The sequence below is a fragment of the Cyclopterus lumpus genome, chromosome 10 (genome assembly GCF_009769545.1).
Source record: "Cyclopterus lumpus isolate fCycLum1 chromosome 10, fCycLum1.pri, whole genome shotgun sequence".
Lineage (NCBI taxonomy): Eukaryota > Metazoa > Chordata > Actinopteri > Perciformes > Cyclopteridae > Cyclopterus > Cyclopterus lumpus.
Genome location: NC_046975.1, coordinates 8,497,260 through 8,512,493, shown reverse-complemented (window position 1 = coordinate 8,512,493; position 15,234 = coordinate 8,497,260). Strand labels below are relative to the sequence as shown.

The window sequence follows — 15,234 nt, the reverse complement described above, 5'->3', positions numbered from 1 at the left end:
GTGGCGTGTGAAACTGAGAGCGATCCATTCTTCCTGGACAGATTGATGGAACACAATCAACAGACTATACATCTTGCTCGGCCACAGCGGGTCACCGGCACTCATCCTGGACACCTGGACCTACATCCTGGGCCGCAGCGCCGAGGTAAAGCACCAGAAGAGGGTCTGGGACGGAAACCGACTTGTAGGAGGGGAGGCGCTATAGGGGGGGGTGTATATATATATATATATATATATATATATATATATATATATATATATATATATATATATATATATATATATGGAGCTGACATGAGACGTGCAGTCTGCGTTCTCACTTAGCAGAAATAATCAGTAAACAATGAATCATCAGTGAGGGCCGGGATCGGGGCGGCTGGAAGCTACACTGCTCGGTGACACACTGGCTCAGCCTGCGGGGAGAGGCAGCCTGAGTATCCCTCACCGAGGGGAGCTGCTGTGTCTATTCAATTACGAGCAGCAACACAGGCGGCCATGGAACACATTGGCTGTGAGAGAGCACTTAGTGGGCCGTGCGATCGACTGTCCACACACATCAGAGCATTCAGAAAACAAAGCCACACACACACACGCGCACACACACATATCCATGCGCGTCCGAATGTATAGCATCACACAGAGAGAGTCGCGCGCTCTTCACGCCTCATTTGAAAAGCAAATTGAGCGCATCTTCCAGGGCGAGTCACGGTCTAAATCCTGGAAAACGGTCCCCCTTTTCTTTTCTTTCTTCACTCGCAGCGCCGCTCGCTCTCTCACACGTCATACATGGGACCTTTCTTTCGGTCAATATATCTTCATTCTATTTCTCCTCTTCTATCTTTATCTCCCTGTCCTGCAATTTCCAACACCAAACATGTCCCTAAATAGCTCTCAGAAGTAGGACGCTACTCATTTGGGTCAGCTGCGGCCGGCCGAACCCCTTCATTCTGGGGCAGAGCAAACACCGACACAAAGGCAGTGGGATCGGCCGAGGAGAGCGGCCAGGTCAAGCAGGGAATTTTAAGCAGTAATGACAAAGCAGTTTGCAGAAGAAATAGAGCTACAACAGCGCGATGTACAGTAGCTCTCAACAAACTCCTCGAGTCATGGAACCTGAAACTTTTCACTGATTTGACATTTGTAAATTACATTCTTTATGCCCTAATAAACTGTTACCTGCATTCAGCTGGTGAGCATTAGCTTAACTACCTACAAAGTGTGATAGCAGCTATGTTTGGTTTATTGGGGATATAATTAAAAACAGAAACACACACACACAGACACACGCACACACAAACACACACACACGCACACACACACAAACTTAGGTAATTGGGATACTTATTTTCGGTGTGTTCCCTCCTTGTTTCCTCACCACAAAACAAAAAACAGCTTGCGTTAATTTGACATTGCATATCATGGGGGGGAAAAAACATGTTTACTCTAAGAATGACGTGTACATTTTTTCGTGGTGTGTTCGCGAAATGAAAGCGAGCCAGTTGTTGGTGGTGAGAGTGCTGAAGGTCTGGATGAGACAGAAAGAGGCAGCGCAGTTTTAGAGGCTCCTCGACCTCCAAACTCCCTGCTGTCAATCAGCGCAGCCGTCTTTCCCCTGGGGCTGAGCTTTCCTCCCACCCTGGGGGGGAGGTAGTGGTGGTGGGGGGGAGGGGGGGGGGGACCACCGCAGGGAAGAAAGAACACAACCAAACAGATGCAGAGAGCTGCAGGTCAATGCATGTGTATGTATGTGTGTGTTACATTATATTGCCCGCCTGTGGATTCTTTTCAGTGCGCATGCGTGTGTCTGCATATGTATTTGTGTTCTGTGTATGATTATATCTGAGCGGGTGAGCTGCATCTATGTCTATGCGTATGCGTGTGTGTGCTCTTATGTGTGTGTGTGAGGCAGATTTGTGAGGCGGCCAACACCTGAGGGAGAGGAGTTCTGCCTGCATATCGATGAGCCAGCAATTCTGCCTCCTTGCCCCTCAGCCCTGCAAACACACCACAACTTGCTCAAGGCCAGTCCTTTTTAAAGCCTTCCATAACATCTAATGCCGCCCCCCCCCCCCCCCCAACACACGTCCCACTCCAAGACTACACAAAAGAAACAGCACATCAATGAGAAACGACTAATGTCTAAAAAAGAAAAGGAACATATTGAAAAAAAATCTTTCCTCCCATTAAAGAGAAACACCAAAAGAGAGTTACCGTCAGGGTCTCATGACTTCTCTTTGTCTTGGAGGGAAATGTAAAGCTAGTGATAGGTGGACGGAGACACAATAGAGAAACTGAGAGAAACAAGCAGAATAGAGAAGGAAATTAATGACTATGCTTCATAAAACATAAAAGGACCCAGGACGTGGGAAAGAAGAAGGTATTAATGAAGACCTCAACATTCAGACGTCAGACACATCAGCAGATACAGTCAGGAGAATGCAGGAAAGCTGCACTGTAAGTGTGTTTTCACCTTCTCACTAACACAGTCATGGATATGAAAGTGAAACTAAGCTGAGGGGACGGAAGGCACTGCCAGTAAACCACATTAGCATCAAATGCAAATGAGAAGGGGGCTAATGGCTGGACAGGTGCAGACTGGGCCTCTAAATGACACACACACACACGCACACGCACAAACACACACACACACACACACACACACACGCACACAAATGAGATGGATGAATTAAACATGGGTGGGCTCGGCTTGGGGGGCTGGCAGGGCTGACATAAAGTCAATGACATACATTATTCACTGGCGCACGTTAGCCCAGCCAAGGCAACACATGACCTCTCACCCCAGGAAGTGCATCCAAACATAACAACCACAACAATGAGGGGGTTCCCCTCTCCAGAGGTAGGCACAGATGGGGAGTGACAAACAAACTATTCAGCAAAATGCATTAGCTTGGAAAATGCAATCCTCAAGACGTCGCAAAGTTTACCCGTTCCTTCCAGATGTGTGGGTGATCTAGTGTAAAACCGAAGCCGGTGTAAGCCCATGGCAGGCCGGGGAAAAAACAAAAACAGGTCCACGAGTGCTAACTAACTACCCACCGTGAAGCTGAGAGTCTCTCCGTTCCACTGCTCACAGAACAGGAAATTGTCGGCCATGACATCATCCTCCCCGGGAGGAGCACTTCCTGCCCGACATTCTTCACTCAAGACACACACACACCAGCCAGGAAATGGCTTCTATCAACACACACACACATTCTCCTGGGGAAATAGCCAACATCGATGCGGATACACAAGCAAAGACACGCATGCAAGGAAATGGGCCACATCAACGGCGAGCTGCAGGAGTGTGTGCAAACGCAAACACACACAAGCACACACTCAGAAGCAGCTATAAACCTGAAATAACATCCCCCCCCCCCCCCCACACACACACACACACACCCTTCCTTCAATGGAAAGGGGGATCATGGGAAATGCTGGGCCAAGGCCACTATGGCAAGTGGATCCTTATCTGTGGTCCCAGAGAGTTTCTCTCCCCCCTCCAGAGAGGCTCTCCCTGCCTGGGGGACACCCTGCGGCAAGCCTGGGGGAACTGGCCGGGCAGGAAAGGGCCACGGGACACAGGTGGTAGAAGGCAAGAGAGGACACATGGGGCCGGAGGGACAGGCATACCCCCAAAGCGAGTAGGGCTGAGAGACGAGTCCACAATTAGATGGCTGCAGCAAATGAATTAACAAAAACAGTTCTTCGGGGAGACTAGCTATGCAGAGAGATGGCAAAGGTGTACATGGGTGAGAGGCAAATGTGTTTGTGATTTGAGGCCCATCCAGGCACAAGATAGACTACCGGTAGCTGCATGTAATTAACCCCGCACTAACCAGGAGTGATGGAAGTGGAGTTGGTGGAGGGGGTTAAGGGCTCCCCTCATTTTATCCTGCCTCTGTAAGAGGCTAAAGTGGACCACACATGTTTCCCCGGGGAAGATATAGAGAGGCAAACACAAGCCTCTCACCTTTCAGCTGCTTCCCCTGCCCAGTGTCAAGCACAGACACAGCATGTCATGCCAAGGTCTTACTGGATTTCTTCCTCAGAGGTTAAATGCATGAAATATAGCATATGTTTCCTTCATCTTCAGGACTCGCTGATGCAGATCAGATGGACTGTGAAAATCGGAGACAGTCAGAGATGACAACGCTAAGTATACAACTGAATGTCTCCGCTACCACGATAGTCCCAAACCAAAGCAACATGAAAACAGGACACATTGTGGGGGATGTTTCTTTCAACTTCAGTAAAAATCTAAGAAATGTGCGTTCTGCTATCGCGGCCGAAAACAAATATCCTTCATAATTGAAATCTGCCTCTTATTGCTCCTTGCAGACGCTTTAAAGCCCAAACAAATTCGCTTTTCAACAAGAGGGGAGATAAAGAGATGGGCGAGCAAGTACAGTACCCAGAGCGCTGCCGATCCACACTGTACCAGATTTGTTCTCCTAACAATCAAATAAGTTTCTCATTAGCTGACTTTATTTTTCCTCATTCCTGCGGTTTTGCTGCAGTGGCCTGTTTCTCCCATCTTAACGAGAGAGAGAGCTAATTAGGCAATCAGACCCATTACTCTTCCAGAAGAGTTAGAGCTAGCCCAGCTAATTAGGGCTGTAAAATCTAATCATCTCTGCGAAACAGCAGAGGGCTAACGAGCCCTTATTTAACGAACTAAACAACTTCAAGGGTGGAGAGAGGCTGTTGATGGTATTTCTTTATGAATTTGAAGGAGGGGAACTCGTGGTAATTGAGTCAGTTTCACCCTCACAGTTGTTTGTTTATGAATCCCTGATTATTACAACTGCCAAGAATATATTGGTACTAAATGAGCAAACCTATCAACCCTCCTCTCGTTATTCCCCTTCGGTCCCCCCTTTAAAGCAAGCCAACCTCCCCATTCGCTCTCCTCTCACCTGACCTATTTTCCTGTCCAGAAAGAGTGCTCGCTGGAGAGGAAAACAGAGATATTGCTGTTGTTTTCCCTCCCCCTGTTCTAATTTGTTGTTCGTTAATGTTGCCCTCACACCTGAGCCATTGGGCGTCGGGGGAATACCGCCAGCGAGCGACCACAACACATGCTCAGTGTGGGAAAGCTGTTCACAGGCGAGATCAGCCTGTCTCACCGAGGTGGTTCTGCTCAAACTGCGGCAAACCGAAGGGGAAGTTTAACCGTGGCGAGCCGGGACGGCGCCGCGTAGGAGCCCACTCATGAGAAATTCAACAAGTACACACACACGAAAACAAAAAATCAGAAATGTGGCACAGAGTGATGGGCAGGCGAGTTGTGTGAGGCCACGTGGTGGGGTGCAGCTGTCTCAGGGAGCGCTGAGGTGAGGCCTTCCGCTTCACTGGAGCGGAACGAGGGTGACGAACACAGACACACACACACACACACGCACACAAACACACGCACACAAACACACGCACAGGTAAAGAGTAGCTTTTGACTGCAGCAGCGAGCACAGGACAGCTGTGTTCATCGGGTAGCACAGGTCACTGCCTGATTAACACTCAGACAAATACACTCAAATGTGACAAATTAAAATCATACATAAAACCTAAATAACCTACGATGCACTGTGTGATAATGCCGTTGTTTGCAGAGGTTGAACGCAGTCAGAAAATGCAATGAATTATGGACAAATCTCTTAAATTGTGTAAATTCAGCCTTAAATCTGCACTCTCTGACAACTGCTAAACTAGAAACAATAATTCCCCTCACACTGTGCCACATGCACGCACGGGCTGGACTATAAATCTACTGGGCTTTTCTTTTCTCCGATTGACCGTAAACCATGCGAGCCGCTCCATCTGTCAGAGGAAAGTTTATGACGGCAGGAGAAAGGTGTACACTCAAAGAAAAGTGTGTGTTTGCAGGAGTGTGTCTGTATGTGTCAAAAGCGGCATGCAAGCTTTGGTCTACCACACCCGGCCCAGAGTGAGATTTATACCCAGCAACACACACACACGCACACACACACGCACACACACACACACACACTCACACACACTGTAACCCTCACTGCTCATCAGCTAAATCATCAGCCCGACCACACAAACACTGTTTGACCACACTTGAAGCGGAGCTCAACCGCTCTGTGATTGCTCCTCCATTTCACACACATACCGCTGGAATATTATTTACTAGTGTTTTCACTCATTTTGCGCACAGATACAATTATGGTTGCTGAAACTTTAAACAAGCTGTGGCCTGCTTTATTATGCCCGCAGGTTATGTTTTTGGAAACCAAATAGCATGTGGGAAATAGCTTTAATCTGTTTACTTCACTGGAAATGTATATGAAGTGTTGTCGTGATTTCTAGACCACGGGTGTGTTCCTGCAACATCTGCTGCCTGTGTATTCTGCACACAGTTCCTGTTCACACCCACCGGCCGTCATACGCGCTGTGTTTGTGTTCGCGGTGACGGCGCAGCATCACGTCGGCCGAGGTCAAAGGGCAAAGTTTGCTTACCTGTCGATGATAACAGGGTCTGATGGGGTCTCGTTCCTGTTGCCACAACTCTTCTTATCACAGCATCGACTACAGGCAGGAGAGGAGGGTTGCGGTGGGGGCAGAGACAAAGCGGAGTTAGTCACAGAGATGTGAACAGCAGAGAAATAAAGATAAGGTACATCACAGAGGAGGAGAGGAAGTCAGATGAGCATACAGGGAAGAGAAAGAGGAGTAAAAAAGGGCGTGAGACTTTGGCAGAGTTTAAGAAACAACGTGAATTGGATTTCTACCGGGCTTCCCGAGGTAAGACCGGGGCTCTAGCGCTACAGTCGTTGAGATCAGCGGGGCGGTTTTAGGAGAAGTTTGGAGGAGAAGAGCAAAAGCAGGGAGCTTGAATGGGGCTGGATACAAACTTGAATTAGCCTCCAGGGCTCAGGTTAGCTCCATTTCTGTCAGACATCACACAACCAGACATCTTATGTTCTCTATTTTTCCTCAGTGCTCGTCCCCTCCCTATATCCCGCCTCTCTCTCTCTCTCTCTTTCTCTTTCTCACTCTCTTTCTCTCTCTCTCTTTCAGAAGTGGGTCACAGAGTGGTCCCACTGGACCTGGGGAGTAGTGCATGCTGGGTAGAAGGGGGTTGCATACTGATGTGACGAGTCCTTTCTGAATCATTTGACTGCAGCACAATGTATCAGTGTTGTTGTGTGCTGTCAGCCCCCCCCCCCCCCTTAATTCCCCCAAAAAGTATCATTGCGTCTACCTTTTCTTCTCTGTCTGCTCGTCTGTGTGTACCTGCATCTGACTACATGTGCACATGGAGGAGGAGATGGAGAAAGACACAAAAGAGGGGGAGAGAAGGGGGGAGACAGATTGTCCCTCCCCCTCCACTTTCTTGAGTCCCTCAGGACTGGAGGCTTGGAGAGCCAGATCAGATTTCTGATCTCGACCGTTTCCTCCGGCATATGAAAACAAGTGGTCTAAATTGCCTTGTGTGATAACCAGGAAGTGGCTACACTTTGCCACTGGCCATTTCTCTAAATGTAACTCGACGTGTATTTCTAAATGGCTAAATGATGCTATTGTTGATCGTAAATGCAAGCAAAGGCCTGTGAGATCTACGCTTTCTTTAGTATATTTGACTGTGTGTGTGTGTGTGTGTGTGTGTGTGTGTGTGTGTGTGTGTGTGTGTGTGTGAATGCGCGTCTGTATTTTATGTGTAATCCGAGTCTGTCCCCTTCTGCACATAGCTCACTGTCGGGACACAGCAAACTGCATGTATTACACAGACTAAGGAGGATGGGTTTGAGTAATGAGCTTTTCCTTGTCCTAATTAGCTGAACATGAGAGGGATGCACACTCTCTCACACACACACACACACACACACACACACACATCCCTACCAACAGAAATAGGCCAGGGCCCATCTCTCCAACCCACTTTGAGGAAAATGATAAGATTGCTATTGTAATTTAGGAGTGCTCCTCGTGTCATTGCCCCCCCCATTACACCGACAGATAGGCCTCCAATGTGAGAATAATGTTTTGTCTTACCTGCACATGATCTCATGGGTCAGCAGGACCCGACACATCTCTGGGTTTTTATCCTGGCCCTCATAGATAATTGCCTGAAGGATGGAGAGAAAATTCAAATAACAGTGATTTTGATTTTATATATGTGCAATGCTGAAAGGAAAAAAATAAGTCAGGCATGATGCGGGGGGAAATAAAAAACAGAAAAGTGTTTGTCTTTCATCTGGGAGTAGTGCTGTCTATCCGGCAAACGTGTGTGTCCTGGGAATCCGGTCGCTCCTGAACAGGAACGCTCTGTTCTGACAGAGACAGTAAGAGAAAATGTGTGTGTGAGTGTGTATGTGTGTGTGTGTGTATGTGCCAGTGCATGTGTGTACTTCTGCTTGTGCATATGTGTTTGTGTGTGCACGTATGTTTATATGCTGTGTACAGTGAGCAGTTGGACTGCCAGACTGGAGTATAGTGCACCATCTGGTCCATACAGCACAGCGTCCAAAAATCTAGTCTGGTTACCCCTCCAACCCCACTCAACATGCTCTCCAGGGCTCTGATCAACGTGCACACATACACACACACACGCGTGCACACACCGATAAACACGCCGACACGAACGCACTCCCACAAACAACATCCCCTCCTACTCCTTTCATTCTAAGGCAAACTCTCTTCAAGCCTAATGGCACTAGAGGCGGAATTGGCAAAACAAAAGACCTGATATCAAAACAGCGTTGAAGAGGCTTATTTCCTTCGTATTTAAGTCGTCCTCACAGAGAATTCCCTCAGTGTGCGCTAGCCCACATGTGCTGCTCTGTATTTTTTGGTGTGATTGAATTGGCCATAACACACTCTGGGATAGTTTGTTCTGTTTCACATTGAGGAAATGAGGGTCAAGGTCCTCAAAGAGTGAGCTGGCATGCATCACTGTCTCTCTGAAACACACAACCGCTTCTGCACCTCACGGAGATATCCACAGTCACAGAGCCTTACACACACACACACACACACACACACACACACACACACACACATATATATATATATATATATATATATATATATATATATATATATATATACTATACTGCCTGATGCTTGTAAAAACACACACACACACACACACATAAACACACACCATCTGCACTTGGCTGCTGTGCAGAGAGTATAAGGACACATGTCCTCTACTTTTCTGGGCCTCTGTAAATGTATTCCACAGGTAAGACAGGTCGTTTATCAAGCCGGCTGTGCTGTGCTGAAGTTGAGGGTCTCAGACACAGGCATGTGGTGGGGACCAGGGAGGGAAGTGTGTGTATGTGTGTGTGTGTGTGTGGGGAGGTGGGGGGGGGCACCATTCAAACCAACACAACCATCAAACGATGCACAGTTTCATTCTTTGAACCTGTAGTTTAGTGCAGACCTCTTACCTGTTTAGTCATCGAGTCAATGAGACGGACATACAAATCCTGCTCGGTCCTAATTCCTGCACAGAGAAATAAACGGTTCAAATGTAACGCTAACAATGAACAATACCACACGTTTATATCTTCTGACTTCCCCTCTGAGGCACTTTGTGTGACTAAATGAGTCCAAACGGATACTAATGGCGTTCAGTATTTGTTGCTGTCAGTTTGCTTGGAACTCAAAAATTGTATTTACTTTCTTTACCTCTGTTGATATTATCTATCAAAATGTGCAAAGCAGGAAGAACCCCAAGGTTTACCGAAGTATACTCAATATAGTTTGATTATTCAATTGAGGTACCCAGACTAAAAAAATAAATGTTAAAAATGAGGTCAGGAAGCATTTTATTATGCTTTCCTGGGATGTTTACTGACCGGAGAAGATCTTTTTACTGTAGAAAGCAGCAAGCATAATACAAATATGTATTATAATTATTATTACATAGTAATGTAGTGATAATAATAGTAATGTGTTAATAACAACTTTTAAAACATTTACTGAACAGATAACATATTAAATGTCTTGAAATAATAAAATAATAGAACAAAACAGGATGTGACCTCCTGAAACAGTTGTTTCCCGAATTTGTTCACGTTGGTTTGGGTTGTCATTTTAAAATGAGTAAAAAAATGTATTGCTTGATAAACTGAATGGAAGCTAAACTCACCGTTACTGTAGAGGAGCTGAAGTCTATAATGGATCCCATTGTTGGTCTTTTCCCCCGTCGTTTCCTATGAAAATTAAACCACAGAGCCGTCAGAGCAACAACAGCATCTCCTCCTGACTTTTACTGCGCGTGCACGACTTGACTATTAACACTGTGATCACATTTAAATCACTTCGTTATATCAGCCACGCGGACAATGGGGAGGAAACAAGGTTCTGCTTGTAACTGGAACAACTTTTCTTTATTTTATTGTTGACGAAATATATCCTGCAAACTCAATTTCTCAATAATCTGATATTTTGTGGGGGGGAAAAAACCTTCTTTACCAATAGGCCTGTGTAGAACTGTATTGACCCATTTTGGAAATGGAAATGGTTGCTATACAGACAATTAACAAATGTAATAATACACAAAATGACATATTTATTAATTACATATTTAAAAGATCCAATTGTGTATACTATAATGTATAAATGTGTTATTACTGACCAACAGTAGAAGGACGTTTGGATTTAATAAATAATAACCAAGTCGATACCAAATGCTGATGAATAAAAACACGCATTTAAAGAAAAACTCTCATTTTAAACGCAACTTACAAACAGATCAATATCACACTTGATCGACGTATCAAACACTAATAATGATGCTTGTTTGGATACGTAAATATCGTGCCTGACAACACCTGGAGGAATAAGGCAACCCGCTGTGCTGAACTGTCATAATAATATAATTCAATGCCATTAGTGGCAACTGGGTGCAAACGTGTTCGAGCACTTGATTTACACCTTTATATACAAGAGTTTAAAATTAATTTCGAAGGTTTTCATAAATTATAAAGAAAAGCCAAACATAAATCAGAAGTGTGTAAATCTTTCAGGAAACCACATTAAAAAGCCTTCGTGATCCTTGCTGTGTGCGTTTGGCTACTTTTTTAACACACGTCTGGTAATGTATCACTTTGACTAAACAGCCAGTATACTGTGTCAGTCAATGTTCCAATAAAATTATTCGCATTATAAACGTATTTTACAAATTTTATTATATACTGTCATTGGTTGAAAATGCATTTTTGTGTGCGTGCGTGTGTGTGTCTGTGTCTCTGTGTGTGTGTGTGTGTGTGTGTGTGTGTGGATTGTGTAAACTCACCGTTTCCTTCTCTACAAAGTCAATGTAGGTGGTTCTCTCTATTTCCACGGGCTGACCCTGTCTGTCGTACAAAGCCAGGACGAAGTGGAAGAAGTTGGACTTGCGAAGGTTGGAGGGCGGCTGTTTCTCGAAGTGTGCCCGAGCAAGACCCACTCCGCTGCGGACACAAGCACAAACCAGCACCATCCACCACGGAGGCAATTCAAATAAATTGTTTCAATAAGAAAAATGCAACATAAGAGTGATCTGCTTTGAAAACACAATCTACATGTCGCATATATGTTTCAGTCACTGTCCGGTGATAAAATCTCTACACATCATTTAATTAAAACCTATTTAGAAAACGCACAAATGCCTTTTATAGTTTAATTAACCATAATGAAAAAAATAAGATGAAATATTAAGCTACAGCCCCAAAAGGTTAATTATACGTATTTACATTACACACATAATTTGAAAAGTCAATTGCTTTCATAGCTGCTGTCGATAAAAGTGTGATATTTAATTATTTTAACATTACCAACTTGATTTATTACAGGCCTGAAATATGTTCATGTTATATTTCTTTTTTTTTTTAATTCAAGCTCGACAACAAATATTAAATTATGGACAAAGTAAGCTACTCTACTTTATCACGACCAAAGAAGAGAAACAACCACCGAAGTGAGGTGGGACACACTCTTCAGCACACGTTCCCCTCACAAAGTGAACCTAAGCTTCATTTAAACCCTGCGAGCCTTAACGTGCTTGGAGCTAACTGTGCTTTCCGTCCCGAAATATGCTAAACCCCCCTGAGCCACATGCCGTATTATATCGTGTTGGACTTGCAGCTAACAATTTAAAAAGCCAGCAGGAACGGTGGTTATCCAACTCTACGTCCTCTGGGAACGCGTGCTGCCCCAAGTGATACGTCTCTAACGCCGCCGCTCTGAGCGCGCTCTCCCCCCGGTCTCCACGCCCCGGTGCAGCGCAGCGCCAAGGCCGCCTCAGGCTCACCTCTGGGCGGCTGTGTTGGAGTCCAGCACTCCGGCGCCCTGCATCCATGTCCGAACCGCGTTCATCCCGGCCACCATGGGCTCTTCTTTCATACTACTCCCACTCCTCTGGATGCTCTCGTGGATGCCAAACATCAAAACGCACCTTCACGCTGTCTCTCTCACACACTCTCTCTCTCTCCTCTCTCTCTCTATCCTCCTCTCCTGGGCTCCCTCCTTTTTCCTGCCTCCCCTCCTCTTGCGTCTGTTTGATCGCGCTGTCAGAGGAGCAAAGTGGCGTGGTCTATTTCACTTGGCGTTTAGTTGCGCGTGTTTCTCAAAGTAAACAAAAGATGCGACATGTGGAAGGAAAAAGGGGAGCTGTCGGCATCCAGGGTTAGCTGCACCTCATGTCAGCGACTCCACGAGAGAAAGAAAAAAAGAAGAAGAAGAGGGGGAAGCGGCAGCTGTGAAGATGAACAACGCGGAGAGCGATGAAAGGGGAAGCGCAGGATGAGAGGCTGCACTGAGTTGGCGACAGTCCCCCGGATCAAGGTGCAGCTGACAAAAACACAAGCAAAATGTCACTTTCTGCAACAAACAGTCCGCGGTGGGAAAGAAAACCAAGGAGATGAAACACGCGTCGCCCTCCTTCGCTCCGTGCCTGTATTTGCAGAGTCTTCTCTCCTGTTCAGATGGATGAAACGGAAGATTACGCGCAATTAAGAGGCTGTCCTGGGCAACGGCGGCTCCGCTCCTCGTCGGCTCCTGCTCGGCTGATTTGCGCTCTCTTCTTCCCTGAGGAATCACTTTGGACCATCTATGGGATGCCAGACAGGAGAGAACTAGTAGGTGAGGGAGGCGTGGTTTACAAAACGAGTAGGAACGCCCCCAGTTAATAACGCGGACAATCAGCTGTCCACCAACGCGACCAGCACTCTGTCCGCCTGCCTGCTGTCCCCGCCTCATCCCACGCAGCGTCCCGCCCCAGCCACTTAGACCGAAGCTGCGCACGATGTGTGTGTGTGTGTGTGTGTGTGTGTGTGTGTGATCGCGCCCTCATGCATGCCAGCGTGTACGTGTGCGTGTGTGTGTGCGTGTGTGTGTGTGTGATCGCGCGCTCATGCATGCCAGCGTGTACGTGTACGTGTGTGTGTGTGTGTGTGTGTGTGTGCGTGTGTGTGTCTGTGCTGTGTTTAGAGTTGACAATTAACGTCTGCGCGCCTATCCAACATCAGCTCAGGGGAGGACACGAGTTCAACCCACGCAGTTTGCACACTGAGGCTGACGGGCAGAGTGGCGAGGAGACCGCGGTGGCTGTAACATCCATCGTCTGCTTGCTGCGTTGTCACTTGAGCCGCAGCTGTGGAGATGTGCCCGCACATGTCTTCAAAACAAGACCAAACAGAAGCCGATCAAATGTTTACACGAGCATCGAAATACAGCAGAGGATCGTCTCATTACTATGTGACCAAAACGAGCCCAGTGGGATGTCGATTCACCGCCATGTGCGCAGTTAATTGTGCTTACTTGGGTCAAATTAATTCACCAACGTCACGAACGAACATCCGTATTTCAAATGTTTTAGTGTGCAAGAGCGTTTCTTTGGAAATATTACAAAAAATCACTTAATTTGAACTTTTTTAATTTTTAATTTCTACGTTCCTAATAAGAAGTGAATCCACCGCGTTGAGCGTCCAAGAGCTCTTTCAGAGTATCAACTCTGGCAGATTATGAGCTTAAGAAAGTTTCAGATCACCAAAAGCCTGGCAGCCGCATGCGCACTTTTTTCTTCTGTTGCAGCCGGATGGTTTGAAATGAGCTTTGATTAGATGCATTACATAGTCTTGCGGGACTAAGTGCTGAATCCAACATAAATATGAGGATTACAGCTAAACTGCGCAGTGTCCCGCTGTCAAAAAAAAAAAAAAAAAACACTCATAAATAACTGTCCAAAAACAAAATAAACAAAAAAAGTGTATGAAATATATATATATATATATATATATATATATATATATATATATATATATATTTTAAAAGCACAATTGCTCACTGAACCACGCAACTGCACGGTGGGCTCACGTGCATGAACAAGTGCGCTCCAGCTTGCAAAGAGTGGGCATGTTAGCCCGCCTCATGCTCCCCATCAGCCCTGGTTTCCCCCCATCATTATAGAGTCATTTCTAAATTGTCAAATTGAATTGTCAGAGGGCCATCTGTTCAATAAGTACAGTTTGGTTCATTATAATGAAATGGAAAGAATGAGATAGTCAGTTCGTCCGTTTGTTTTATCAGGGAGGGGGGGGGGGGGGGGGGGCATCTTTTAAAATTAAGATTGTATCAGGGATTGCTGAAATTAATTTGAGTTTGACACGTTTAAGTTGTTAGGATCACACTTTTGTAAAGCTCCGCGATTAGAGCATCAGGGGGAAAAAAGTCAAAGTTTTATGTAATATAATTATATTCATGTCGATCTAATAATTAAACTAATACTCTAATGACACGACATTTCTTTAGTCCCATATATCTCCTCATCCGCCGTGCAGCAGACTCCCAGCAGCCTGATACTGTACATGCCATAAACGGTCAAAGTTGGACACCGCACTCATCTCATCATTGTCTATAGATGTTTATTTATGTCTCCTGGTGCGGGAGGAGAAATGTGAACGTCCCACCACGTGAGTACACGATATAATAAATAGTGACAAACACGCGTGAGATAAAATGTCTCTCACACTCACACGGCCTCACTTTTGCGCACGCACGCACACACGCACACGTGGACACATGGGCACACACGCTCAGAGCTATCCTTCAGCACATTTGTTTGATTGTGGCCGGCTCTCTCGCCATGATCCTGTCTGCCTTGATCGGCATGCGGGCCAGCGTGAACACTCGAGGCCCCTGGGGCGGCATATATTTATATCCCCGAGCACAACACACAGTGTTAGCCCAAATATCACCGTCTCGGTTTCCAAAAAACAGAGA

General features: G+C 46.0%; 1 protein-coding gene across 6 annotated transcripts in view; it reads right to left on the bottom strand.

Moving 5' to 3' along the window:
• ebf1a (EBF transcription factor 1a) overlaps positions 1 to 13,239 on the bottom strand; it is a 54,433-nt gene extending 41,194 nt beyond the window's left edge. For 5 of the 6 annotated variants that reach the window (XM_034543239.1, XM_034543240.1, XM_034543242.1 and 2 more), the window contains exons 1-6: positions 12,266 to 12,399; positions 11,270 to 11,426; positions 10,121 to 10,184; positions 9,417 to 9,472; positions 8,017 to 8,090; positions 6,481 to 6,549 (exon numbers count right to left, since the gene is read on the bottom strand). In XM_034543239.1, the coding sequence (XP_034399130.1) occupies positions 6,481 to 6,549; positions 8,017 to 8,090; positions 9,417 to 9,472; positions 10,121 to 10,184; positions 11,270 to 11,426; positions 12,266 to 12,399 (554 nt within the window). Of the gene's footprint in view, positions 1 to 6,480; positions 6,550 to 8,016; positions 8,091 to 9,416; positions 9,473 to 10,120; positions 10,185 to 11,269; positions 11,427 to 12,265 lie in introns of all 6 variants that reach the window. The other variant, XM_034543243.1, reaches the window with a different exon arrangement.
• Between the last annotated feature and the right edge of the window lie 1,995 nt (positions 13,240 to 15,234).